The sequence below is a fragment of the Plutella xylostella genome, chromosome 26 (assembly GCF_932276165.1).
Source record: "Plutella xylostella chromosome 26, ilPluXylo3.1, whole genome shotgun sequence".
NCBI classification, from domain to species: domain Eukaryota; kingdom Metazoa; phylum Arthropoda; class Insecta; order Lepidoptera; family Plutellidae; genus Plutella; species Plutella xylostella.
The window spans coordinates 4,083,102-4,109,378 of NC_064006.1; the positions used below are offsets into that span (position 1 = coordinate 4,083,102).

The 26,277-nt window shown below is 37.3% G+C and overlaps 4 protein-coding genes across 8 annotated transcripts in view; 2 read left to right on the forward strand and 2 right to left on the reverse strand.

Moving 5' to 3' along the window:
- The window catches only part of LOC105388303 (cytochrome P450 4C1), a 33,853-nt gene extending 32,597 nt beyond the window's left edge, over positions 1–1,256 (reverse strand). The window contains exon 1 of the mRNA XM_038111702.2: positions 1,139–1,256. The gene's annotated coding sequence lies outside the window, so the exon portion shown is untranslated. The remainder of the gene's footprint in view (positions 1–1,138) is intronic.
- Positions 1,257–2,886: 1,630 nt separating this feature from the next.
- LOC105385507 (probable 28S ribosomal protein S25, mitochondrial) lies at positions 2,887–3,674 on the forward strand. Its single transcript, XM_011555898.3, has one exon. The coding sequence runs from the start codon at positions 3,004–3,006 to the stop codon at positions 3,499–3,501; it is 498 nt and encodes a 165-aa protein (XP_011554200.3). The 5' UTR covers positions 2,887–3,003; the 3' UTR covers positions 3,502–3,674.
- Positions 3,597–9,810, reverse strand: LOC105385506 (ornithine transcarbamylase, mitochondrial). Its single transcript, XM_011555897.3, has 6 exons — positions 9,512–9,810; positions 7,733–7,881; positions 5,273–5,426; positions 4,600–4,725; positions 3,996–4,169; positions 3,597–3,877 (listed from the first exon to the last, which is right to left on the reverse strand). Exons 1-6 carry the CDS (start codon positions 9,704–9,706, stop codon positions 3,701–3,703), a joined length of 975 nt encoding a protein of 324 aa, XP_011554199.3. The 5' UTR covers positions 9,707–9,810; the 3' UTR covers positions 3,597–3,700.
- Positions 9,811–20,126: 10,316 nt separating this feature from the next.
- On the forward strand, positions 20,127–25,238 carry LOC105398181 (facilitated trehalose transporter Tret1). 5 transcript variants are annotated; one of them, XM_038111542.2, is made up of 8 exons: positions 20,133–20,323; positions 20,433–20,518; positions 21,065–21,220; positions 21,649–21,851; positions 22,439–22,625; positions 22,739–23,121; positions 23,415–23,526; positions 24,226–25,238. In XM_038111542.2, exons 2-8 carry the CDS (start codon positions 20,461–20,463, stop codon positions 24,534–24,536), a joined length of 1,410 nt encoding a protein of 469 aa, XP_037967470.2. In that variant the 5' UTR covers positions 20,133–20,323; positions 20,433–20,460; the 3' UTR covers positions 24,537–25,238. The 5 variants fall into 5 exon arrangements, with proteins under 5 accessions (XP_048486678.1, XP_048486677.1, XP_048486674.1 ...); XM_048630721.1 differs by lacking the exon at positions 23,415–23,526 and having other exon boundaries at positions 20,127–20,323; positions 24,226–24,500; XM_048630720.1 differs by lacking the exon at positions 21,649–21,851 and having other exon boundaries at positions 20,132–20,323; positions 21,065–21,204.
- The last annotated feature ends 1,039 nt before the right edge of the window (positions 25,239–26,277 follow it).

Below are 26,277 nucleotides of genomic sequence, written 5' to 3' on the forward strand. Positions count from 1 at the left end.
ACTTTTTAAGGCGAAGGGAAGCTCGCGGAAACAGCTAATATAGTACCTATATAAGACAGTCTAGCGTCAGTCGCTAGCTTCCGTATTATAAATTTAATTCCACAGTATTTTTTCTTACTTCATTTTACCAACAAATCAACAACAACTTGTTATTTGTGTTGAGATGCGAGAAGGTGATGAGTTGATGACAGACTAGTTCAAAGGTTACTTACTACTTTACTAAACACTACTTAACAATGTGACAATGTTCTACAGGGTGTTGCAAAAAGGGTATACTAAGCCGAAACCTACATGTGCAGCATGGTATATCTAAGCCTGAAACTGAAATCAGAATGTGAAAATTCGCGAAAAAAAAAATCATTTTCCATAGAGACTTTGTTGGTCACGTGACTTTATACTATTGAAAATTAATTTTTTTTTCGCGAATTTCCAAATTCTGATTTCAGTTCGGGCTTAGATATACCATGCTGCACATGTAGGTTTCGGCTTAGTATACCAATTTTGCAACACCCTGTATAGCTTTCACGGGTTTATTCATCCGGTATTCAAATTATACGGTTGATGATTTTTTAAAATTTAATTTGGCATGGTAGGTAAGTACGTAGGTTTTTCCCCGGAATTCCCACGGCAAAACCCTATAAGGCACTGCAAAGGGAGCGTTGAAATTTAATTCCCAGACGAGAATCGAATCCACAACACACATCGTTGTGTTCTAGATTATTTCGCAGATCACAGGGTACAACTTCGACGGTTGATTTAACCTTAGTCCGTATTAATGCATACAGGTGCTTACATAAAGAATCGGGTTCCCTGTATCTACCCGTACCGGTAACATGATTTGGTATGCGAAAGTGATCATTGAGAGATTTAAAACCGAGAAATTCTCTAGCGCGAAAGGTACGGGTAGATATAGGGAACCCAGTCTCTCTATGTAAGCACCCTACGGCGATACAGCTCGCGCCCTCTATCACGTGAGTATAAGAATGTACAGCGAAAAGCGGGTGAAACGCTTGGGAGTCACCTATAACTACCCCTTCGGGGATTACAGTCGTGAGCATAATGTATGTATGTAATAATAATGTATGTATGTAGTCCATATACCTAGGTACTTAGTGAGGCAATTGTGGAAATAGCTTACCTGAAAATGAAGCACAAAAAACACACAGTCCCGACCACCGACTAGTTAACACACCAAAAAAAACTACTGAAACCTTGTGTAAGGTTGGCATTGAATTTAAAGACTTTTAGTTAAATTCATAATACAATAGATAATAAGTATATTTTGCAAAAAAATATGTTAGGGCCAGATTACACTGTGTTTTCTGTACTTAGTATTTATAGTCGCATGGTGGACCCACATCACATAATAGCTATACCTAAGTACTTTCATTAATTTCATTAATGGTACTTAGGTACCTTAGTGCTCCTTTATTTTTTTAAATGTTTCAGAAGTGGTACTTATCACAGTTTTTAGCTTTGAAATCAAGGAATTTAGGAAAAGCTAGTTGTACCTTAAAAAAAGTTAAATTTTATAAATTCCATTTCAGGCATCTCTGGCATTTCCATGTAAAATACACAACTGTCGGGAATATCTGCGATTACATAGGTACATTGACATGCCTTCGGGAAGTTACTTAAAACTACAGTTTGATGTCATCAGTCGTCACAGCTGAAAGTTTCATTCCTAAAGTTTTTTCAACTGAATTACCAGTAGGTACCTACCTATTAAAAAATCTTTAGGTTGTGATACCTCCATCAAACCTGCTTATGGTTAAGGAACCGATCGCAGATCAAAATCACAGAAAAAAAAGGTTGTGGTGTACACGAGGTCTTAGTAATTATAAATTCCAACACTTCAAATAAGCAGTTTCATAATATGGTGACCTTCAGACTAAAAAATATTATTTTAATAAGTAAACAATCGTTAGGTTATGTACCGGTGTACCGAGTGACGCCTAAAGTCTAAGGAAATCTGTCGTTCCTACAATAAAAAATATCCATTGATAGGTATTTTAATAATTATAAAGGACCCTTTATATACTTAATATAATTATTATCTATTAAAGTATGAAAGTAAATTATTATGGATATTTTTGGTAGCTCAGTCGGGTAGGTAATCACCAGCTTCTCACGCCAGAGATGCGGGTTCGAATCCCCGCGCTGACATGAACCAATAAGTTCTTTGGAATGTAGGTACACCATCGCTGTTACGGTGAAGGGAAACATTGTGAGGAAACCTGCATTATCTAGATTCAGCTCATCTAGATAGCCCTGGTGAACCCACCAACCCGCAGTGAACCAGCGCGGTAGGAAATGATCCAAGCTTAGGAAGGCAGTTAGACCTTGGGGATATGCGCAAAGGTTCCATTCGAGATAGCCACAGTGAATAGAATAGAATAGTACCTATACCTACTGATGCAACAAGTAAATTCGGAGCCTAACATGCGACTAGATTATAAAAGTGGTTGGATCGAAAAAGTTAATGAAGGTAAACGAAGCAGTGGTAAATAGGTAGACCACCCATCTACCACTGCTTAATTCATCATCATAATCATCAACTGTTGGACATAGGCCTAAGGACCAAGGACCGTCAGTCACCACACCTTGTCCAAGTGTCCACTACCGGCTACCCTGTCTATAACCAGTGGACCGGAGAGCGTCGTCTATCCCAATGGCCTTCTACTCTCCAGTTCTGCGGTAGCGGCAGATTATAATATATTATAATATTATGACCGACTCACTGCCACTTCAGCTTGTCTGTAAATATTGTTATTCTAAGATTATTATTTAGTGCACTATTAATATTATTTATTCTGAGTAGTACAATTAAATTTCTGAACGGAAAATCTAATTGTCAATGTCATGTCAACTGTCAACATCAAACGTCAGACGTCAGTGTCAAAACTGTCATTAAGTGTCTCACAAAAATTTTGAGGTTATAATTTAAATTAAAATAGAAAACACAAGATATTTTTACTAAATTGCCTTATAAAATAATCCAAAATGCCGTTCATGAAAGGAAGAGCCCCTATTCGACGCACTCTGGACTACCTGAACGCGGGAAAGCTAGTTTTCAAGGACAGAGTCAGGATATTCTCGCTCGCCTACAACATCACCGGGACAAACAATGCAGGGGCGAAAGACTTCGTCTTCTGGTATTTACCACAGATCCAGTACAAAAACCCGGACGTCCAAGTGGCCACCTTGAAAAACCTAACGCCATCGCCCTTCATAAAGTGCTATTTTGACGATGGCAGGCATATTCTCGTTGACATTGATAATAAGAGCAAAGAAGACATACTGCAGCATTTAATCAACACCATAGGCAAGTCTAAAGAGATCCTAGAAGCTGAAGCAGTTGAAAAGGAGGACAATCCAGCCAATTTCGGTATCGGCTGTGAGCGAGCATGCATCTGTGAAATGAACGGGCAAGTTCCATGCCCCGGTGTTGTGCCTTTACCAAAGTTCATGAGAGGAAAGTTCAAATATCAAACTAACTAATTAAGTATTATTAAGATTTGTAGAAGCTACTTTGTATTAAAAACTTTCTTGTCTACAATTTCTAAAATGTTTGTCTAAGAATGAAACTTACAGAGTAGTAGATAAGCATCTTATTTAATTTTAAGACTTGTAGATAGTAACAATATTACAATAGATTTATAAAACAAATACAATACTTTAATTTTACTTTAAAATTTCATCAAAACTTGAAGTTTTTAACTGTGAAAGCCATCAACGCTGCGGCTATGTACTGGTAGTTATTAAAAGTATTGAATGTCCTAGTGTTGGTGTGAGTGACCAAAGTGTCATCAGGATTTAGTCCCCGTAGGTCACTGTGTATAAAAATCCATTGCTTACTGGCATTTCTTGTAATATCCTAGAAAACATATAAAGGCATTGTTGAATTAGTATAAGGTTTGATTATCCAAAAGTGTTTATAATACTATTAAAAGAGTAAGGCCTTATGTCAAGTAAGTATTAGGTCAGTTACTTACTTTCTCTCTAACAGTAAGTTCTGGATGAGTGTCTTTGTCCCCCCTTGACCCAGCAATTATCACATTTGCTCCGCCTATCAATTCGGGTATAGCAGTACATGACCTAGAGATTGTTTGTGTGGTTTCAACCATTTTTTCACTCTCTTTGTAAAGCAGGGGACTAATAGGCTTATTCTGAAAAAAAAAAACAATTATTTTAGTAAAGGAGAAATCACAACATAAGCTAACTTAGAAAATGTATATTAAGCGCCATCTATCAATATAGGTAGACACTTTAAAAATGCCCTGCAGCGCCATCTGTTGAACCTATGCAAAAGTTTTTTTTTCCAGGCAGTGCAATATCTTGACAATAGGTCTGATGAATTTAGTCATTCTTGAACTAGTGCGTTATGAAGACAACAGATAGCGCTACTTGTATTAAAATAATACAATATGGCTGTTATGAAAATAACACAACATATATACAATACATATAGATGTAATAACATATATTGTAGAACAATGCGTTTCCGAGTTTTTTTTATAATAGGTAGGTACTTTACTTATATCTTAAACATTGCCTGAAACGGGCATAATTTTAAATTTATCTCTAAATTCTTGTTACCTGACAACAACATTTGAATTTAATATTTGCACCGAGCATCGGACAGAGAAGAAGATACGAGTTGAGGACCGGGTGAGGGGGCCCCAGATATGACACCGTCAAGCCTCTCATACAGCCGAAGTCTTCCTGTAAATCAGCAAAACATAAGTACTAAGCTTGGGTGTTTTCTGTGGCATCGCATCGGATATGAATTTGTTCATCAGATCCTTAGAGGTAGGTAACCTTCAGTTCTTTAACTGCCAGTTTCTATAACTCTATCTATCCATAACTATGTAACAGATTGTTACTTTTGATTATGTCAAAATCGTATGAAAGTAACTACCAGTTATGGATTATTGAGTTATAGAAACTGGCAGTAAATGTCCATGCTGAAGTTTTTACGACTGTACCTAATGGCCAAACGTAGCGTGTGACATATAGAGTGACCCTCCTGCTACCGCTTCATGGGTTCGTTATCGACGTTGGTTTTTTAAACGACACTGTATCGAAATTCACCGTACTTAAATACGGCGCTGTGATTGGTGCGACGACGACGACGAGTTTATCGACGTTTCGATAACGAACCCGTGTAGCCGCTGCTGTTCATACATTCGGGTTGGCTCCTTCACCCTATAGGTTCATAACAACCAAGGGTATTAGTCATTATTCTGTGTAACAAGTAACTACAACTCACAACAACACTCATGACGGTGGCCAGCGCCTGCACGGAGGCGTGCGTGCGCGAGCGCATGCACACGACCGGCACCGAGGCGCGCGCCGCCAGCCGCTGCACGCACGCGTGTGTTAGAGTACTCACGAAGATTATGTCCGTCATGGTTGAGAGCACCCTGTAGATAATAGTTCGGATTAGTAAATCAAATAAAGTCTGTTAATCTAAAAGTTTAGTCAACAAAGAATTATCATCACAACCCGTCACCTCCTCACTGTTGGGGCACGGGTCTCTTTCCAGGGAAGGGTTTTAAGCCTAGACCGAATGGCGTAGTGGTTAGTGACCCTGACCACTGAGCCGATAGTCCCGGGTTCGATTCCCGGCTGGGGCAGTTATTTGTTTAAACACAGATATCTGTTCTCGGGTCTTGGATGTGCCCGTAAAATGGCAATAGGCCCGCCCCCTATTACATTGGGACTAACATAACGCTCTGGCGAAAAGTGGGTGCAGCAATGCACCTCTGCCTACCCCGCAAGGGAGTACATTAGTACAAGGCGTGAGTGTTTGTTTGTTTTTTTTTTTTTTTTTTCCACTATGCGGGCCCAGCATTGCGGATTGCTGGACCCCAATACAAGCAATCTTGTTGTGAGAGAGTGGTCGGGAAGTGGTCAACTCGACTGTCAGATGTTTTCATGCTACCCGAAGGCCTCTGATTAAGCTTCACGACTGCTGCCGAAACAGCAACCAGCATTAGTATGAAATCTCCCCATGGGTATAAATAGGTCTTACCATAGACGTAAAAAACTCTTCCTTTAGTCTATGGTCGCACTATTTGGTCCGTGAATGAATGTCTGATTGCACGCGTAGAAAACTCTGAAGAGTGCTTATGGCGCTCCTATGGACTTTGAAATAAGAATTACACCTTTGTAACATACCTACTTACATAGCTACCTAAAATACTGAATAATACTTTCATGATGAAAGATACTTCTGAAAATTGAGTAGGTAAAATACGTTCATTATGTACGAATGTCGGCATTTCTTTATAAAATGCTTCGTTCAGTATTAAACTGCTTTCCGTTCCATCACTGATCAAATTACTCCCCTATAGGTAGGTACTAAGGTATAATTTGATATTTTGTCGGATAAAAATATCAAAATCCACAGAAGGGTAGAGTATTTAAAGACCAAAGGGTCTAACTGTCGCCGCCCGCCCACGCTGTATTAGTTATTTCAGGATTTTCCGCAAAAATGTCACGCGAATTTCGTAATAAATACCTAACATAGATCTTATTTCAAGGCCAACATTCTATGTTAAGAGCTAACGAATTAGTAGTTTTTGTATAGGTATTTGCTGATACGCTAGCTATTTGGCTATAAGTATACACAGACACACAGCCATAGGACGTCCACTGCTGAACACAGGCCTCCGCTAATGTTTGCCCCCTTTTCTGATCGGTGGAGGCCCGCATCCAGCGCTTCCCCGCGGACTTGACCAGGCCCTGTAGCACAGGGCGCTATTAAGACGAAAAATGAGTTCTCCGTCACGCTCGCTCTTGAGGCTGCGCGATGTGAGTGAGCGCGATGCAAAACTCTTGTCACGTCTTAAATGCGCCCCGTACTAGCCCTTCGTCCGTTCATCTCGCGGAGGCCGCCCAACGCTCCGCTTGCCGGTACGTGGTCTCAAGTACGGGTTCCGCTCATCTGGCATAATCTTTATTGACCAAAACTCATTTCGCATAACTCGTATGGTCTAAACTTTTTTGGCCGAACCATCACTTTGCCAAGACTTATCTGGCATAAGGCTCGTTTCGTCTAAAACTCTTTAGGCACAATCTTTAAACACCTAAGTTTCGTTTGCTCAAATTTATGTTCGTCTATACCTATGTATAATCTTGTTTTTTCTAATTTTATCTTAATAAATATAATATATTAAGTATGTAGTAAATGTACAAATTGTGGTATTTTTCTCCTACATCCCGAAAATCACGATATTGTATGATTAAAAAATCGAAAGTTAACGACCAATATAATTATTACAAACCCCATGAGATCGAAACCTAAAAATAGGTGCGACGACGAGCAAAGCGAGGAGGAGCGTGTTAGGTGCACATGTTCATCAAAACCAAAGCGGAGCGTTTTCCAAACAGCGGAAACAATACAAGGCACCAGTTTGCGCTATGTAGGGAGACGCTCCGTCAAAGTTAAAGCCAAACGAATATTATTACTTTGTATAAACCTATGCCATAGCATTATTAGGCTATTCAAGATTTGGCCATACCATTATTAGGCTAAACAATGTTATGCGAAATAACTTTTTACTAAACGAGATTTATGCCATACGATTTTCGGCGTAACGAGACTTTGACCAAACGTTACTATGCAATACGAGATTAGGCAAAAAAATCTTATGCCAAAAAAGGTAGAACCCTCAAGTACTCTTGTCAAAATAATGATGATGATGAAGAATGTGTTAGTAAATACCTTCCAGTGTAGTCGTTGCCCCACTCCACATGTTCCCAGATGGTGTTGTCATACGCCCCCAACATCGTCGCTGCTTTAGACACGGCCTGGCTGAGTATAGGCTCATTCACTTCTTTCAGTATCGTCACTTTACAGTTCTCTAGAACGTCCTGAAATAAAGGAATCTTAAGTTTTTCGTCTTAAGCCGCGTACAGACCGGCCAAACGAACGCCAACGAACGGGTTTCGTTGACCTTCGTTGCTGCAATCTGCCCTGTATTATAATGTATGATAAATATCCATCGTTGGGCGTTCGTTGGGCCGGTCTGTAGGCAGCTTTAGCGTAGGGGTTATAAGAATAATGGAAACTAGAGATATTGGATTTGTCATTTAGTGAAAGGATTGGCCACTCAGATTAGAGTCAGTCGCTAACTGCCCATGCAGGGTGCTAACAAGGCTGTTAATCCCTTTCTTAATTTTAATTACCTATTCATTAGCAAATTCCTGTTATAGACTGTAACTAACACACAATGGTGAAACAAGGCCTTAAACGTCGCTCAAAAAGGCTCCTTTCGTGACCTGAGCTTAAAATATATATCTATTTCTAAATATATACTATCTATCTATATTGTTAGTATTTAAGTTTTTGTAAGTTTCTTTTATGTGTACAAATAAAGAATATTCTATCTATCTATCTATCTATCTATCTATTTTGTATTTACTGACAAATAGGATCAAAACATTAATAATATGACTCGTGTATTATATTTTACATACATATATTTCAGAAATGCCTCTGTACCACTAACCGAACTTATGTTTCATAAGCCGATTTAGATGCACGGCAAGAGAACATGACTGTGGAAGCTAGATACGATACGATTTTACGATTCTGCTGTGCTAATCACAGCTCTGTGGCATTGAGTTAGAGGTAGCAATAGCATGGCAACCCAATATTTCCAGTGCAAGCGAAAACGCTGGAATGGCTGGCAAAAAGCTTTCGTTAGAGGTCTTATAAGCAGATTATATTATGACTAGCTGTTCCCGCGAGCTTCGCTTCGCCTTAAAAAGTTTACCCGTGGGAATTCCGGGATTAAAAGTAGCCTATGTTCTTTCTCAGGGTCTAGACCATTATGTACCTATACCAAATTTCATTCAAATCCGTTCAGTAGTTTTGGCGTGAAAGAGCAACAGACAGACACAGTTATACTTTCGCATTTATAATATTAGTTAGGATTCCTACGTTGGTCCTTATCACAAACATTCTCGCATGTTCATGTTCATGACTATTATCTTCGTAGCCACATTTTCGCCAGAGGTATTATGTTAATAGAATAAAACCGCGCACCACTGACCTTTATGAAAATATCAGATTGAAACATTATTACAAGTATTCACTTGGGAGAAAACCGACTGAATATGGGTAAGATGATAGTGGCTGTTATACCTACTTATGAAGTAGGTGTTGGCTTCAGTTTTCTGAAAGCCTTCAAAGGTAGCCGTTGATATCAATATTAATAATAATGACTATGAATACAGTCATTATTATTAATATAAATAAGCCTATACCCTGCAGTGGGTTGACATAGGCTGATGATGATGATGATGATGATGTATTCATACGCTGTATTTTCAAGGACATTAATTTGTTGTCTTTCTAAATGGTACTTACCAAAGATTATACAAAGTACCTAGTAAGTTATATATAACCCAGCACGTTAAACATATAACACCTCTGTTTTTCCGTCGTGGGAACACCAATCGACAATTGTTTACTACAAAAATAGCTAGAAAAAGTTACCCATCTCTGGAAGTGCGTTGATTTACAGCTCTCCTTCAAAGTGATAGCACTTGAGACTATGTTCATCACCATATCTTCATTCCACTGAAGGAAACATATTAAATGCTGGGGTTTCCTTGGACATGAGCAAACAGTACGATTTCTATAATATTTTCCTAAACGAGGCAAGCCGCGGCATTTTAGCACCGAAAACATTTTTTTTTTGTCAAGTTCGTCTAATGTGTATTAAGGTATTATAATTATTTCCTCATGTTTTTATATTTTCTAAAAATATAATAAAGTTTACCTATACATAAAAATAGGGTTATATCAGGGGGGGGGGTCAGTGCCTTAATGGCTGAACTTTTAGTAGAAGGTAGCGCCATCTCTTTATATTACTCCAAATACCAAAAAAGATGTAAGATGGCGTTATGAACAAGACCCTAGAACAATAACAAGACACATAGATAAGTAGTATTTGAATGTTAACATTGTCATGATCTATGGCTATTGTGAAGAAATTGCGTGTCAGTGTCAGTTCAGTTGTCTTACAATGTCTCGCAAATAACATTTTTGTAATAAAAGCCTATATTCTCGGTATATTGTTATTTATAAATTTTATATACCTACAAATAAAAATAAACATGATGTGTCAAGAAAAAGCATCTTTATCCGCTAAAAGTGTTTTTATGAAATTCTTGCGATCTGACCGATTCCATATGGATCCAGGTTCCATGTGGTTCCACGGGAACCGAGCTGAAATGGCGGCACTGGAAAAGAGCGATTGACATCTTCATATCCGCTGAAGATTAAAATACTATGTGTTGTGTACCAAACTGATAAATGTCGTCAAAGATTTGCCTCACGAGGATAAATGATGCACTATTATCTTGGACGAAATGACAAGTGCATTATGATGCCGCTAGGGATCAATTGAAAGGATTTGCTTCTCTTGGGAAACATAAACTAGCAAAACATGAATTGGTTTTCATGGTGAAAGGAATAAAAATGGAATACACACACCCACTCGCATATTATTTTACAAGTGACATGAACAAAACTGAACTGAAACATTGTTATATGCGAGGTAATAATGAATTATATAATAATTTGTTTTTTATTTATTGTTGCATGTAGGTAGGTACATAAATAGATTGAACTTACATTTAGCTAATAAATGTAATAACTGTTGTGTGGTGTAACTACGTTAAGGCAAATATGCCTTATAGTGCAGGTGGGTTATTCCGAATTTCGGCTAATTCCGATTTTAGCCAATTTCTTCCAAACGCAGCCATACTTTGAACCGTGGAACCATTCACTTTGATGGCAACTTAATCTTCTTGCTTGGGTTTGTTCCACGGTTCAAAGTAACGCTGCGTTTGGAAGAAATCGGCCAAAATCTGAATTATCCGAAATTCGGAATAACCCACCTGCACTATATCTTTATAGATTGAAGTTAATTACTTGTGATAACAATATCTATATATACAGGGTGTCCCAACAGGGCACCCTGTATGTATGTACAATGAGGCTGAGAAATATAAAGAGATGCCGCTGTTCAGTATGACGTATAGAGTATGACAAAAACTCCTCGAGATGGCACTCTTTTCACAATTATTTATTTTTTCTCTATGGGTTATATTATAACCGTCACAGATAAGCAAATAATCAATAGAACAACTGACAGAGTCTCGTAAAATATTCGTAAAGTACTTATACAAATATGAACCAGGTTATCTGTGCACAAGTTCTAAGCCGCAGCCGGTTACACTGAAGATTTTTTGTAATAAATAACCTGGGCTAGTAGCACGGAGTGCATTTAAGACGTGACATAAGTTTGCATCGCGCTCACTCACATCGCGCAGCCTCAAGAGCGATCGCAACATAGAACTTTTGTCACGTCTTAAATGCGCCCCTTACTAGCCCTTTTGGTTCATGTACTTATAGTATTTTGTTGTCCGAGTAAGACAAAATAGGATGTCACGGAAAACAGACAAAACATTTCCTACACCATGCGTATAGTAAATATTGCCTCGGAAATATCGTGTCAAATCTCTGTCAATGAACTACAATAACCGGCAGGCGTCTCCGCGGCACTTCGTCAACACAATTCGTTAGTCCGGTGAGCGGATTACGGCCACCGGTAATCCGGCCAATTTTAACCGGTTCGTTCCGGTTTTTTGCTCGTGTCTATTGCTGATAGATTCCTGGCAGTTTACCAACTAAGGCGACCACTTGAGAATCTTATTCACATTCTCTAAAAGAAACTACGTTTGTAAGACATTTCTGTCTAATTAGAGCTAAGTAGTTAAGAAAATTGGCACTAAATATTTTTCACAGTGACGTTGTTTTGCAAATTCCTTTGACATACGGAGATCATTCTCCTGCCGATGCATTTAAGGTTCAGTTCACAGTCACACAGCTCAGACCGGCTTGAATAGGAGAGCAGATAGTAACACGATGGAAATAGAACCTCGAGTTATTAAGAAGGATTATAGTAACAAGATTATAGGTTTATTTATTTATGTTTTCCTGCCTGTGTGAACGTACCCTAAGGTTGCTCCCACTATACCTACATCCACAGAATTTCAGTTGTGTTAACGTTGCGTTGCACCGAAGGCAATTATGAAACTTTTTGATTGGGTTTACCCGCTGAACTGATCCTAACGACTCCAGGATTTTCACGTCTGCCGCACGTCCACGGGGCACGGATAGTTCAACCGCTAAATTGGCAGATGAACTTACCTACAGGGTGTTGCAAAAGTGGGGATAAGCCAAAAAGTGTGTGATTTAGCTGATTGTTTTGATAATTACCGAAAAAAAGTTGTTTCTCCATGGAAACTTTGTTGGTCACGTGACTTTTTAGACGAATTTTCCCATATAAGTACCTATATTTTATTTTTTTCAAATTAATCCCTGAGTAGTCATTCTCTTTCGACTCTACAGATACTTAAGTACCAAAATTTGCCCTGTATAGGTGCTTAACTTTTGTATCCAAAGCTTAACTGATTTGTATTAATTACAGATTAATTAAAATCTTATTGGATTGGCTGCTGACTGCCACTCGTGAAACAGACAAATGGCGATTGTGGTTACAATAGCTGATCATTTTCATCATTCTAAAACACAAAGCCACAAATGATTTATTCGAACATTATATAAATCAGAGAAGCAAAGCAATGGTTAAAAAAACTAGACTTTCATTTGCCGTAGATATTGATATGTTTAAGATTTATTATAGAACCTATGGGTACATATAAATGATATTAAAAGGAAAGCTAGCTCTTATGTAAAAGGTATTGCAAAAGGCTATTTATACCGAAAAACTGAACTGTAGTTAACTCTGTTGAAAATATACAAAATACGCTCGTAGTTTTAGTAGCTTTTAGTACCTACTTAATTGTGTCCGACACATTCTATATGTCGGAGTGTAATTTTATTTGAAAATATGTTTTTTTTGATTCGTCAGATAGAGTCATGGGGATGTAAAGGATAAAGTCTCGGCTCTCTTTCGCGAGGTGATGGGTTCGATTCCGGGGAGTAGAGTACAAATATACCAACAGACCATTTCCATTCCGTGGCTAATGCGTCGTAGAGAAGAGTAAGTATTTAAGTATATTAGTTTTGAAGTACCAAACTACCAATGTACACTTTTGTACTACTCAAATGTATGAACATCTTTAGCATTAAAGTATCATTTTTGCAACATCATTTAGGCAATAACAAAAGGTTGCTGGTATATTATATTGAATGTGAAAAGCTATGTATCCCATCCAGTGCCTGGGAGAGACCTGCGTGCAGCAGTGGACTGCTAGGCTGAAGATGATGATGATTTAGAAAATGTTTTGTCTTATTTACTGCTAGACAATCTATGTAGGTATTTTGCATTAACAGCACCTGGGTAAACAAATATTCTAGCTAAATAATTAATATAGGAATTGGAATATATAATTATTATCTACATATTCATGATATTGTGCTAACAGTCTGAGTTCAATAACAGTAGAATCTTGGTGGTGTCTGTATTCAATAAGATAAATTTATAAACTTACTTATTACGATTAATATAATTTAAAAACCGGCCAAGTGCGAGTCGGGCTCGCGCACAAAGGGTTCCGTAGCAGCAAAATTACAGTTAAATCAACCTATCTCAAAAACTATAAGAGATACTTTGATCAAACCAAAAATCGTTGAAAGAGTTAATTAGCATGCATCACCTCTATTTTTTTTAGAATTTTATACCCCGTAGTTATAAAAATAGAGGGGGGGGCACATACTTTTTACGACTTTGAGAGCTGATATCTCAAAAACCGTTCACTTTAAGAAAAATGTTTTTTAGAAAACTTTATATCATTTTAAAAGACCTTTCCATTGATACCCCACACGGGTATGTACATCGAAAAAAAAAATTTCATCCCTCAGTTACATGTATGGGGGGCCCCACCCCCAATTCTTTTTTTTACTATTTAGTATCATATTTTTGTAGCGGTTCATACAACACATATTCCCATCAAATTTCATCACTGTAGTACTTATAGTTTCCGAGTAAATCGGCTGTGACAGATGGACAGACGGACAGACGGACAGACGGACATGAGGAAACTATAAGGGTTCCGTTTTTGCCATTTTGGCTACGGAACCCTAAAAATGACTGTAGAGTAGATATTTTATTTATTTCTTTACTACATTTAACAATGATGATCATATGGTTTCATAATGAAAGTTACTCAGTGTTTTGCATGGCATGGTATGTTGAAATGGCTGGTAAAATTCTTCATGACACAAAATTCATAATATTATTTTTGGTTCTTTTAAAAGGAATTGAAAAAATATTAGTTAAAAAAAATCTTTCTGTAAGTACCAGTTCTATATGGCAATAAAGTAATTTTTCGGGAGTCTATCACTTGCAACCTTAAGCAAGCAAGCGAGCTTAAGCGAGGGGAACACAGCCATCTACCTAGACAGATTCTCACAGCGACGTTTATCCAGTAGATATTCGCGGCGCAATAACGCTGCAAACTGGTGAGGAGACGTCGTCTGTTGTGGCCAGGAAATAATACAGGGTGTTGCAAAAACGGTATACTAAACCGAAAGGGGGTGATTCAGGAGGTCATTCTGAACAACTTTTGTTGTACAGGTTCGAAAATTCACGAAAAAAAAACCTTTTTCATAAAACTTTGTTGGCCACGTGACTTTTTACTATGGATCCCTTTCGGATTAGTATACCCTTTTTGCAACACCCTGTATAATATCTCTGTCCTGTGTGCGTGTAGTAGTAGTAATCCGATGAAAATGCACAAAAACCGCCCTCATGCAATTTCCTTGGACGATTAGGTATTGCCCCGCACACCGCTATGCTAGCCCGCTCCGCTCTGGTGGACAGGCCAGAGGCCGCCTAATCCTAGGCACAGTACAGCGTCGTTGGCTCCCGCTGAAGACCCTTCAGGGACACCCCAACTACTTTCAGAAGCGATAATGATCCTTCCGGGCCACCACGTCTACATTACAAAGACTTTCCCATTTCATCCACTAATACTAATGGACTCTCTAAATAAAAAAAACTTCAGATTATCATGATGGGCAAGGTGGAGGGTAAAAGGAGTGCTGGAAGGAGAAGGAAGTCGTGGCTCCGAAACATTAGGGAATGGACAGGAACTGTCAGTGTTGAAGACCTACTTATTTCACTTGGCAAGAGAAGGAAAAGAGTATGCGGAGCTGACTGCCAACCTCCAATAGTGGAGAGGCACTTGAAGAAGAACTCAAAATTCTAACTCGAACTGATTATAATGACTAGCTGCCATACGAAATACTCGCTGCGGCGGCATCAGTACGAATCCGAAAGGATACGTCGGCATATTGCATTCCTATATATTAAAATTTATATCCGCTTTATTTAAACCGGATGACACGTTTCGATTAATTTTAATGGTTGGTTCTTGGAAATGCCAAGATATTTTCATTTTTATCTTATCTGCTTGATTCGTTCGGGCATATTAATTATATGCTTGATCGCGATGAAGATAGGGTTATCTATTAATTTATATACTTACAGAAAACTCATGGAAACTGTTTTTTGTGGGAATACAATGACATGCTGTAGCATGTAGGCATATATTTTTCAAAATATGACCTAGTACTAACTAGACCTTAGTAATTACTTACTTATGGAATTTGGAACAGTTAATAATTATTTAGTACTGTACGTCTTGTAATCTAGCGGAAACTATCATTAAACTTTTGACAGAAAATGTAAGTAGTATACAGTAATTAAAGGAAAACAATTTTTTTTTCGTTTTTAAAAATTGCAAAACCCTAGAGGCTCTGAACATAAAAAATTTGCGTGTCATCCAAAAACGCTCACTTCGTAGCGCAAAGATATCACGAGAAACGTCTTCTCCCTACAAAATATACTCACGATATTAGACTCAAAATGCAACTAAAGTATATTATTATATACGTCAGTGCTACTCCCACCTCCGTAGTCAAATGTGTTGATCCTGAACAAGTTCATAAAATTCAAACTATATTGTCTTTATGCATAACTCATCATAGCACGGCAAAATTGTTACCTACGTGAGAGAATAAAATTCACCTTTACGAGAAATTTTATCCTGTAGCTACAGACTCTCATAAAAAGTTAGTTATGTGATGTTTTCAATAGAATATTGATATTATACCTATTATGGGGAGATACACTGGTACAGGTGTTCGGATGGAGAAAATGAACCTTGTAAAGTACTAACATTATTCCTAGTTTTTGGTTAAATCGTAAATGTCTCGGTCGAAAATTAAGGTGAAAATCCACAGTCGTTTTAAACGGAAACTTTTGATTGTAGGTTGTTAAATGTTACAACTATAATAATGACGTACCTACTACCTACCTGCATACAGTAAATACCTACTGTAAACATAATTACATAACTAAAATGTTTGCTTCATTTTCACCCAATCGTTATGGCACTTCGGTGCTGACTGTTGTTTATACAGGGCGTTGCAAAATAAATCCAAATGGGGTGATCTCATCATTCTAAACAACTTTAGTAAAACGAGTTTGAGAAATTCAGGATTCTAACTCTACTCTTCATATTAAAAAAATCACGTAATAAACCAAGAAAGTTTATAAGGTGAATAAAGAACATTCAACTTTTTTTTTGCAAATATTCAGAAGTCTGAAAAGTCAGCGACTGATATTTATCGGACTGAATAATCCTCTGTCTGTTCACGGTGACATATCAATGAAAAATACTATTGAGGAAGCCAGTATAGCTAGTATTCTTCTTCCATAGATAGCAATGAATGAAAGTATTACAAGGATATAAACTTCAGACTGTCTGGCCAAGTTTTGCAGTCTTCGTCAAAACTTTTCAATGTTGAAAATAACAAAAATTCCATTTTCCATGTAACTTATACCATTTTTTGCGGACAAGTTAATCGAAATAAGTTTGAGAAATACCTCTTTAAGATATACCAATGAATTAATTTACGAGTTAAGTAAGGAAAATGACTTTTTGCTCTAGCGGCTATAGATACTTTAGCCAAATAGAGATTGCTAATTTTAATTTTAATGTATAACTAATCACGTATACAGAGTTTGAAATGAACAATAGGGTAAACTACCCTATTGTTGACACCCCTCCATTTATTGACACAGCGCGGAATAATTAAAGAAAACAAGACAACGCTTCGTTCTATTTAGTGATATTTATCTTTGAATGCAGCAGTAATAGTTATTCTGTAATGGTAACACTCGGCAGTTCTTTTTACAGCAATGGCTGACCAATAAAACATAGACAATTCGTGCCTCTCCGTTGCTTCTTCAAATTCCGCCATCTTGGATCGCTTTTTGCAAAGGACAGTGGCTACTTTAAGAAGAAATTTGCTAGTATTTCTTTGAAAAAATTATAAATTTGTTATTTGGACTGAAAAGTGAACAAAATTCCTTTTCCATTTCTTACCTCAAAAACCACTTATTTTCGGTTATAACTTTGAATTTAGGTGGTGTCAATTATAGGTAGCACTTTCGGTATATTTTCCTAATATTGACATATTGGGTCAATAATTGGAAGGAATGTTTTTTGTTTTCATGTTAATATTTTTGCTTTTTCCGGTAGTATATCCTATAATGATCATGTTAACACTATTTAATCATTTATCCCACACGAATTTCCAATTCATGACACAGTGTCAATACAGTGAAATCCAATTATCGACATAGTGTCAGTAATCTATTTCCCTATTATTGACATGTCTATATATAGGCAAAGTGTCAATAATTAGTCTCATAAACGATAAATATTTACATATACTCAAAAAATAACTTTTCCTGCTTCACTTCTCACTGCCTTCCTGCAACCTATACGAAGTCGTCTGACTATCAGTGGCAGGTGGCCTGCCAACTGCTCTACCTTCACCTGTCATCATTTTGCCTGTCCAAAAGTGTCCTGCACACTTCCCACCCAGCTGAATCCACCTCGTAATCTATTAAAACTGGGATTCTGACCCGGTGGGTAAACAATGATCAAGATAGGTGTTAAGATTCACAAAATTGAATGATATCCAGCGGTATCGTTCGTTTCGATTGGGACACTGGACATTACACCTTAGTCTTGAACATGTTTATCTACAGGCCAACCCTCAAGGATGCTACGTGTAGTTCTGCGAGCATAAACTGGAGATATCAGAGGCATATTCATGATTCATGATGTCTTCATCAATACAGATGTGACAAAGGTACACCACACTTTTTCTTTGGCCTTTCTCTTCCAGCAGCTACTTACCAGGTACATGTCTAAGATCAGCCTTGGTCCTGATGGCCAAAAGGCGTGCTATGTCATGCTTGCCTGTTCGTTACCTCCACTCGAGAACTCGATTACTCCAACTGTCTTTCTTCTTGGGTGGCTGGCCTATTGGCATCTCACATTGGTTCTCTGATGGATTGATTACCCCATTTCAGTCCGCATTACGACTTTATATCAGTGGACCTGTTAGCCCAGCCGAGACCACGTTTCTGAACCATATGGCATCAGCAGCAGGACGCACTGGCTGGAACCTTTGAGAAATGCCCAGGAAATCATGAGACGAAGCAGCCTAACTCAGTGGGACTAGTCTGCTAGCATCAGTATTAGATGTAGTACATATGGTATGTCAGATAACTAGCTGACGACTTATGGTATGTGACACTTATGGTGTTTCAATATATCACCGTGATATACCAAATAGAGAACCGGACCCATGGTACCCTCCCAAAGGTTTAATTCCTGTTAAAAACGGTTTTTATTACCTAATATCAAGCATGTCAATAATTGGTACAGGAGGTGTCATAAATTGGAAAACGCGTGTCAATAATTGGGAAATCGGGGTTCTTTCAAATTTATAGCTGATAATAAAAAACTAACACTATAGGGTCATTGTTTTGTAAAAAATATTATAAATGAATATACACCTGAAACCGCTACAGAAAAAAATACCACAATACTAATATTTTATGCGTATTTATGGCCAGTTTTGCAGACAACTCGTCTTAAAGTGTCAATAATTGGGTAGTTTACCCTAGGTCATTGTCATTAATAATTAAATTTTAATGAGTCCCATTACCGATAGTCGTGGCATATCTGCTGAAATAAAATTAAATCACAAAATTCCGCTGAATTGGCCGTCTCTATATAAACGGCTGTCAGTTCTACTGTCAATTTAAATCCTGCACAGTCTTAGTTTAGTAGAAATTCAAAGTTAGTGATAAGTAAATGGAAATTTAGGTGACTTTCGTGTCAAGAGAAAGAAGATTCATTGTTTTTTGCTACCAAACAGGCTGTTAATTGCAAAGTGACGCAGGTGGTCAATCTATTCTATTCTATTCTATTCTATTCTCTGTGGGGGTAACAGTACCTGCACCTGGCTCTCTCGAATGGAACCTTTGTGCATATCCCCAAGGTCTAAACTGCCTTCCTAAGCTTGGACCATTTTCCCACCACGCTGGTCCACTGCGGGTTGGTGGGTTCACATATCTAGGATGTGCTAAATCTAGATATGCAGGTTTCCTCACGATGTTTTCCTTCACCGTAAGAGCGATGGTATACATTGTACTTAAATTCAGAAAAGAACTCATTGGTACATGTCAGCGCCGGGATTCGAACCCGCATCTCTGGCGTGAGAAGCGGGCGCTTACCCGACTGAGCTACCACCGCTCCAATGGTGGTCAATCTAATAAATGAGCAAAAAATATCTATCAAAGTTGTTTACCTGTGTGATAAAACATAATTTTATTATAATACGTAACTATGCTGTCCCTGTCTAAAACATAACAGAAAGTTATAAGTCAACATGACTTGTATTTTATCTCACAGATAACTTTTATCCAGATAATGAGAAATAGGCGGTAAACATTGATAATAATACTTAATAAGAAAATACCTAATGTAATATTGATATGATGAGATGTAAATGTAATTATCGACATGGTCAAAAATAAATGAGTTTGTAGGTACCTCTAGAGACGAAAAATTGGGTCATTTTCGGACACAATAAGTACTGTACTTATATATTTTATATGGATAAGAAAACAAAAAAATATATTAACTAGGTACCTAATCAAAAGTTTTCAAAATCATATACCTAAGAGTAGTGTATTAAATACCTTCAGTAAAATATGCGAGTAAGATACGAAGAACGTTGCACGTTGCATTTATTTGTACTTATTTACATAAAATAATAACAAATGATGGAAATGCAAATATAATATGGCAATTATTAACATAGGCTGGTACAGTAACGTAGTGCCTATTTATTGATACCTATGTGAAGTGTGTTTTTAAGTACATACAATTGATTTTAATAGTAAGTAACTGATAAAATATAAATTATGTCCTAATTAAATGTATATATTTACAAGCGAATGTACTCCGATGTATGTTTTCATACAGACATAAAGTTTTATAATTTTTAGGGTGTGGATATTGTGAATGTGATAGAAAATGGAAGTTAAAGTATTCCATAGTGCATACTTTCGGCAGTATGCTTGTGTAATTTTAGGTAAGTTTTTTAATAGTTACTGTACTGCATTAGCTGAGTAGACACCTTTTTGGCGGACAACAAAATTTATAGCTATAACCTGTTTAGTATACAATTTATAATTATAAGTATGATTGCTGTTAGTGTCAAATAAAAAAAATCTCTCTTTCTTTATTTCTCTCTTCTAATGAATTGCAAAACTGAAAAAAACTAAAAAGTCTATTATTTTATTTCGGATACTTAACACATAAATATCATCGTAAATGATCTGTTAAAAGTTTTATTAAGGGCTGATTTTTCTATTCAATAGTCAGATAAAAATTATCGGAGTAATAATTCTGATGCTGTCGCGTGTGAATGTTTGAATAATTGACAGTGACAGCAACAATTTTGTTCCTCAAATAACATTTAATCTCACCATTGAAAAATCGGCCCTAAAGCTTCTTGGCTGTATAAAAGCTGCCTAAAAAAATCTATTTCCATTGTTACAAATTGAAGTTTAGACATTGCTTAAATTAAAATTAGTTCCTTCAAAATCGGCCCCCATAATGGTGTTTTTTTTTTCAGCAACTCTAAACATGATCGGTGCTGGGATGGACCTAACCTGGTCTTCGCCAGTATTGGTCAAACTCCAGGACGCGAACAGCACCGTAGTCTCTCGACCAATCACAGAAGAGGAAGGCTCGTGGATAGTATCTGCTATGCTGGTACCGTATTTCTTTTGTAAGTTGAGACTGGCCGGTCTGATGACAATTTATTTCCGTTTACTGCCTTAGTGCCAATTTCTCCATTGTCGGTTATCTAACCGACCAGGGTCGGTTAATCAATTACACCTCATCTCCATATAAAATTCTTGACAGGTGTGTCAAAAGTCAACCACTAATGCCTGGTTATGCTCTAACAGACTATGGAGAAATTGGCATTTAAACTACTATGTGAAAATCACCATCATCTTCAGCCTATGTCAACCCACTGCAGGGGTATTGGCCCCTCCTTCATGTTATTTTTCACGATCACACTTACCCAGTTTGGTGTTAACTGGGCACGCTTGTGCTGAGAGAGTTGTCGGGTGTGGGCAACCTGTCACATTGTTCCAAGTGACCCGAAGACCATAAAATTGGTGACACATACAAATTTATTATCTTTTTCAGTATATTTCCTCTTCACTCCAATGGTCGATAGGATTGGGAGGAAATACTCAATCATTTTATCTATTATACCAAGAACCCTTGCTTATGTGGTATTTATATTTGGTAGCAAAGTGTGGATGGTAATTATGGGCAGGATATTGCAAGGTGCAGCTGATTTCTTTACCTTAGGTGCTATGCCTATGTATTTAACCGAAATTGCCAGTGTAAGTAAACCAATTTCTATATTTAGGTATTTAAATATGTCTGTTCCGTTTAACTGCGTTATTTATTCAATTGTTGAATATTTTTGGATGCCATTAAATACATACGCAAATTAATGTCAGTCTTAATAAATGAAACACGTGTAGGTAACCTGTATTACTGCAGCTGCTAGATGGTAACTGAAGTTTAATTCAATGTTTATTCAGAATGCATGGAAAATAAAACGTGTACCTTTTAAAAAGAAAGGTTATTCCTTAATTAATTAATCATCATCCCAAGGCTGTTATTGTCCCCAGGTGGACATAGCTCCACAACACTCTGTACTTCCTTATCTCTTTTAGCGTTCCTCATTCAACCAACTTACTTACAGGGTTATTGCAATAATAACTAAAGTCTGTTTTTTTTATCTCAGATACTAAATTGTCAGATTCTAAACGGTTCATTAACTGTCGATTGTCCCACGATTTAGTAACGTACCTATCGTTCTATGGCTGGACAATCGACTATGGATGAACCGTTCAGAATCTGTCAATTTAGTATCTGAGATTAATTAAAAAACAGTTTTTAATTGGTAGGTACAATGTTTCAGAAAGAGATTCGCGGCAGTGTGGCCATGGGACTACAGTTGGCGACTGTCTCTGGCATGGTCCTCATGTACTCTGTTGGACCATTCATGAGTTATGAGCACTTAAACGTCTTAGGATTAGTGACTACTGTAGTTCTGAGTGTTCCTCTGTATTTTCTGCCTGACAGTCCCATCTTCTTGTACAAAAAAGGTGAATAATACTCATTAATTTAGGCACATACTTAATAACGAAATTTAAAGATAAATTCCTTCCTATTTTATATTAATTTTATAAATATAAATTAAGCTTTTCTACTTTTTCAGGAAGAAAAGACGAGGCACTTAAGGCACTGAAATTTTTCCAAGCATCTGATCAGAAAGCCATGGAAGAGCTAAACCAATATGAAAAGTGTACGCCCAAAAGAAAAACGAAAATAAAAACTTTACTTAAAAACAAAGTTATACTGAAAACACTCGGCTTAGTAGCAGTTTACTGTACTCTTTTAGTGTTAACGGGACATTCTGCTGTCATGTACTATCTACAGCCGATACTAGTAGCTACAAATACTAATATTTCATCGGAAATAGCGTCAGTAATTATATCTGTAATGCAATTAGCATCGTCGATTGTAACCGCACTTGTCGTTGATAAATTTGGAAGAAGACCTATTCTTATAGTAACTGTTATTGGAATATTCATTGGGAAGGTGAGATGGAAAGCATAAAATAATAGATACATACCTACTACAGTACAGTTATGTAGATGAAATAACTAGTGGAGACCGTGAACAGGCAAACATAGCGAGGGATGTAAAGTAACCGATTCTCAGTTATCGGTAGATATAGTTTTGAAACCGGGCATAATATTACTGTCTAATGTACGATTATCTTATCACGGTCTCCACTCGAGACTTCTATCTTCACAACTGTCTGTTTTTGGGCAGATTATGTGGCCAATTATTCTCAAGTATTTTTTCGTTTATATTGGCGTAATTTTCAGATATCCTTAGGGACATACTTCAAACTATTAGAAACTGAAAATCCAGTGCTGAAATCTTTGAATTGGATGCCAATCACATCACTGGTGTTAGCTATATGCTCTTATAGTGCAGGTAAACAAACAAAACTATGTTAATTACACTAAGGCCCTGTTTCACAATGTCTGGTTAGAAGCTACCTGTGAGATATAATAAATGCTGTCACTGTCAAAGAAATAATATCAGAGAGTGACAGCATGTATTTTATCTCACAGGTAGCCACTAACCAGACATTGTGAAACAGGGCCTAAGTACTTATATTGAAATTTGACTGTAAAGTCAAAGTAAAGTGGCTCTGACTGTTATGCCGAGGGTTCCAGGATTGACCCCCAGTCCTGTCACGGCAGATCTTGTGTATGAAATGTATTTTTTTGTGCTCTGTGATATATCAAATCCGCTTGCCAACCGTGGAGATTACACCAATACCCTTCCAGTATAAAGCTGAGGCCAAACGCTCCCGCTTCGCAGTCGCTTTGGTCGCGCAGGTTTGGCCTCAGCTTTAGAGGAGGCCCACATCAGACAGTGGCACCACAGATCATAACAATCCTTAGCGTCGTTTGCTTGTCAAAACTGACATAATTTCTATGGATCTGACCTGACAGATGTTTGATTGGCTAGCCACGCTGCTTAACGATTTTGAAATGGTAATATTTCGGTAGTGGTACGGTACCACGATTTACGGTCGTATGAAAAATGTTATTGGAATTTTAATTCTGATTTTAGGCCTCCGAACTTAAAATTAAATGATTAATACTCAGTATCGTTTTGTTTCAGGTTGTGGCTCTATATCCATGTGGTACATGTCCGAGTTGTTCGACGACCAAGGCAGAGCGTTGGGGATGTCCTTTGTTATGGGAATATCAGGACTGGGCGTGTTTCTATCATCCTTGTTCTTGGCCCCATTGATGAGAATACTCGGTGCTTCGACCGTGTTTTGGGCTTGCTCAGTTTTCACACTTATTTTGTGTGTTTTCGTGTATTTTTGTATGCCGGAAACGAAGAACCGTAGTTTCGAAGACATTCAAATAGAATTGGGAAAGAAATGTGAGGATATGCCAAAGGACAGTCATAATCCTTTAGCCTAAGATTTTCTTGGTATTACAGAATTTATATAATCAAAGGCGAATACAAGTAACACTATTAGACTCACGAGAAAAGAAAAAGTTCCAAACATTTTGGTGTCGACATTTTGAAACTGGAACTTTTTCTTTGCTCGTGAGTATAATTATGTAATCTGAGGAAGATATCATGTGTGATTATAAATCTATAAACAGCTTCGTAGGTATAGCTATATTATTATTTACAATTTAGGATTTGTCTTAAATGCTGTAAATGCTAGACTTAAAGTTTTATCCATCTATATTTACATGTACCTACTTGCTTGTGTATGTGACCATAACAAAATACATTATTCTATCTACATTATGAAGTATTCGTCTCAAACTATGCGCAAGTGAAGCCTACCGTGAAATTCAAAAGCTTTCACATTCATACAGCTGTTGATTACTGAATCTTCAGGAGTTTGGGTTGACAACGAATATGTCTACGCCATGGACGCAGGAGTGAGAAGCAACTAGTTTAGTATTTTAAACGTAAATTATGTCATTTGATTTTGATAGATATAATTTTAACTTACATCACAATGATAGATAAGTGTAATTTTTTACTGTTATTGTTAAATATGATTTATTAAGTATTTTTATGAATTCATTATGTTGTAGATATATTACTAAACAATAATATTGTAAAAAATAATTTATAACCAATAAAAAATATGTTGACATCAACGTAAGGTTGCTTATTGAAATTTACACCAGTTAGTGTAGTACTATAGTACCTAGTAGGCTTTACTACAAAAGGGTTTTTTTATATACCTAATAAATGTAATTTCAGGCAGGTTGACAAACATACGATAGTTTACTAAAAAAACGGCCAATTACCAGTATGGTGCGATACTCTAAAATGCCGTCTTCATTTCCACCTCCATGTCAGTATTGTGAAGTTGTGGACAAGTTGTGATAGCCAATCAAACTACGCGATAAGTTTAGCGACCTTGTCACGCGGAATGTGCTGCGGCGGCGGGAAAAATTAAGATGGCGATAAACTTGGAAGTGAGCGACTTGAGTGAGGCTCCACCGATTTATTGTGTTCCAGACCTTTATGTGGTAAGTCTGCACCTCGACTAGTAACTGAAAGTTATTCTGTGCGTCAACCATGAGGAGTAGCATGAAGGCATTTAAGTATAATATGCTAGCTGTTGCCCGCGAGCTTTGCTCCGCTTTAAAAGTTTTCTGCCTACTTTCTACGCATAAAAAATAAAGAAATAAATATCATGAAAATCTCTATCAGACAAACGAGTGCTAGTCTGCTTCATACATAACACTTACCTACAGAATTAAACAGAGATGACACAGTTATTAGATTTGTAATCTCCTATTCAACAATAACGACCGGGTATAAAAATTAAAATTCATGCGACAACCCTTTTCGTAAAATTACTGAACAGAGAATGAACATTTTGTAGCGAATGTTAACTCCTGGTTAACGAGTAAACGGGACGCCCTAATGCCCGCTGGACTGACGACCTTAGGCGGGTAGCTGGTAGTGGCTGGATGAGGAAGGCCGAGGACCGAGTGTTTTGAAGCCTCTCCCAAGGAGGCTTATGGAGGCAGTGGATGATTATTGGCTGATGATGATGAACGAGTAAAATATTGTTTTGGAGTTATTGAAGTAATCTGGTAAATTACTATACATACAAATCCTAACTTATAATATTATAAATGCGAAAGTAACTATGTCTGTCTGTCTTTCTGTCTGTCTGTCTGT

Excerpts from the sequence above, each read along its gene's own strand:
- LOC105398181 (XM_038111542.2), top strand. The coding sequence starts at position 20,461 with ATGGAAGTTAAAGTATTCCATAGTGCATACTTTCGGCAGTATGCTTGT. Across the intron at positions 21,221-21,648 it reads GCTGGTACCGTATTTCTTTT|TATATTTCCTCTTCACTCCA; the intron begins GTAAGTTGAGAC and ends TATCTTTTTCAG. Across the intron at positions 23,122-23,414 it reads TTGGAATATTCATTGGGAAG|ATATCCTTAGGGACATACTT; the intron begins GTGAGATGGAAA and ends CGTAATTTTCAG.
- LOC105385507 (XM_011555898.3), top strand. The coding sequence starts at position 3,004 with ATGCCGTTCATGAAAGGAAGAGCCCCTATTCGACGCACTCTGGACTAC.
- LOC105385506 (XM_011555897.3), bottom strand. The coding sequence starts at position 9,706 with ATGTTTTCGGTGCTAAAATGCCGCGGCTTGCCTCGTTTAGGAAAATAT. Across the intron at positions 4,170-4,599 it reads AATTCAAATGTTGTTGTCAG|AATAAGCCTATTAGTCCCCT; the intron begins GTAACAAGAATT and ends TTTTTTTTTCAG. Across the intron at positions 3,878-3,995 it reads AACTTACTGTTAGAGAGAAA|GATATTACAAGAAATGCCAG; the intron begins GTAAGTAACTGA and ends TATGTTTTCTAG.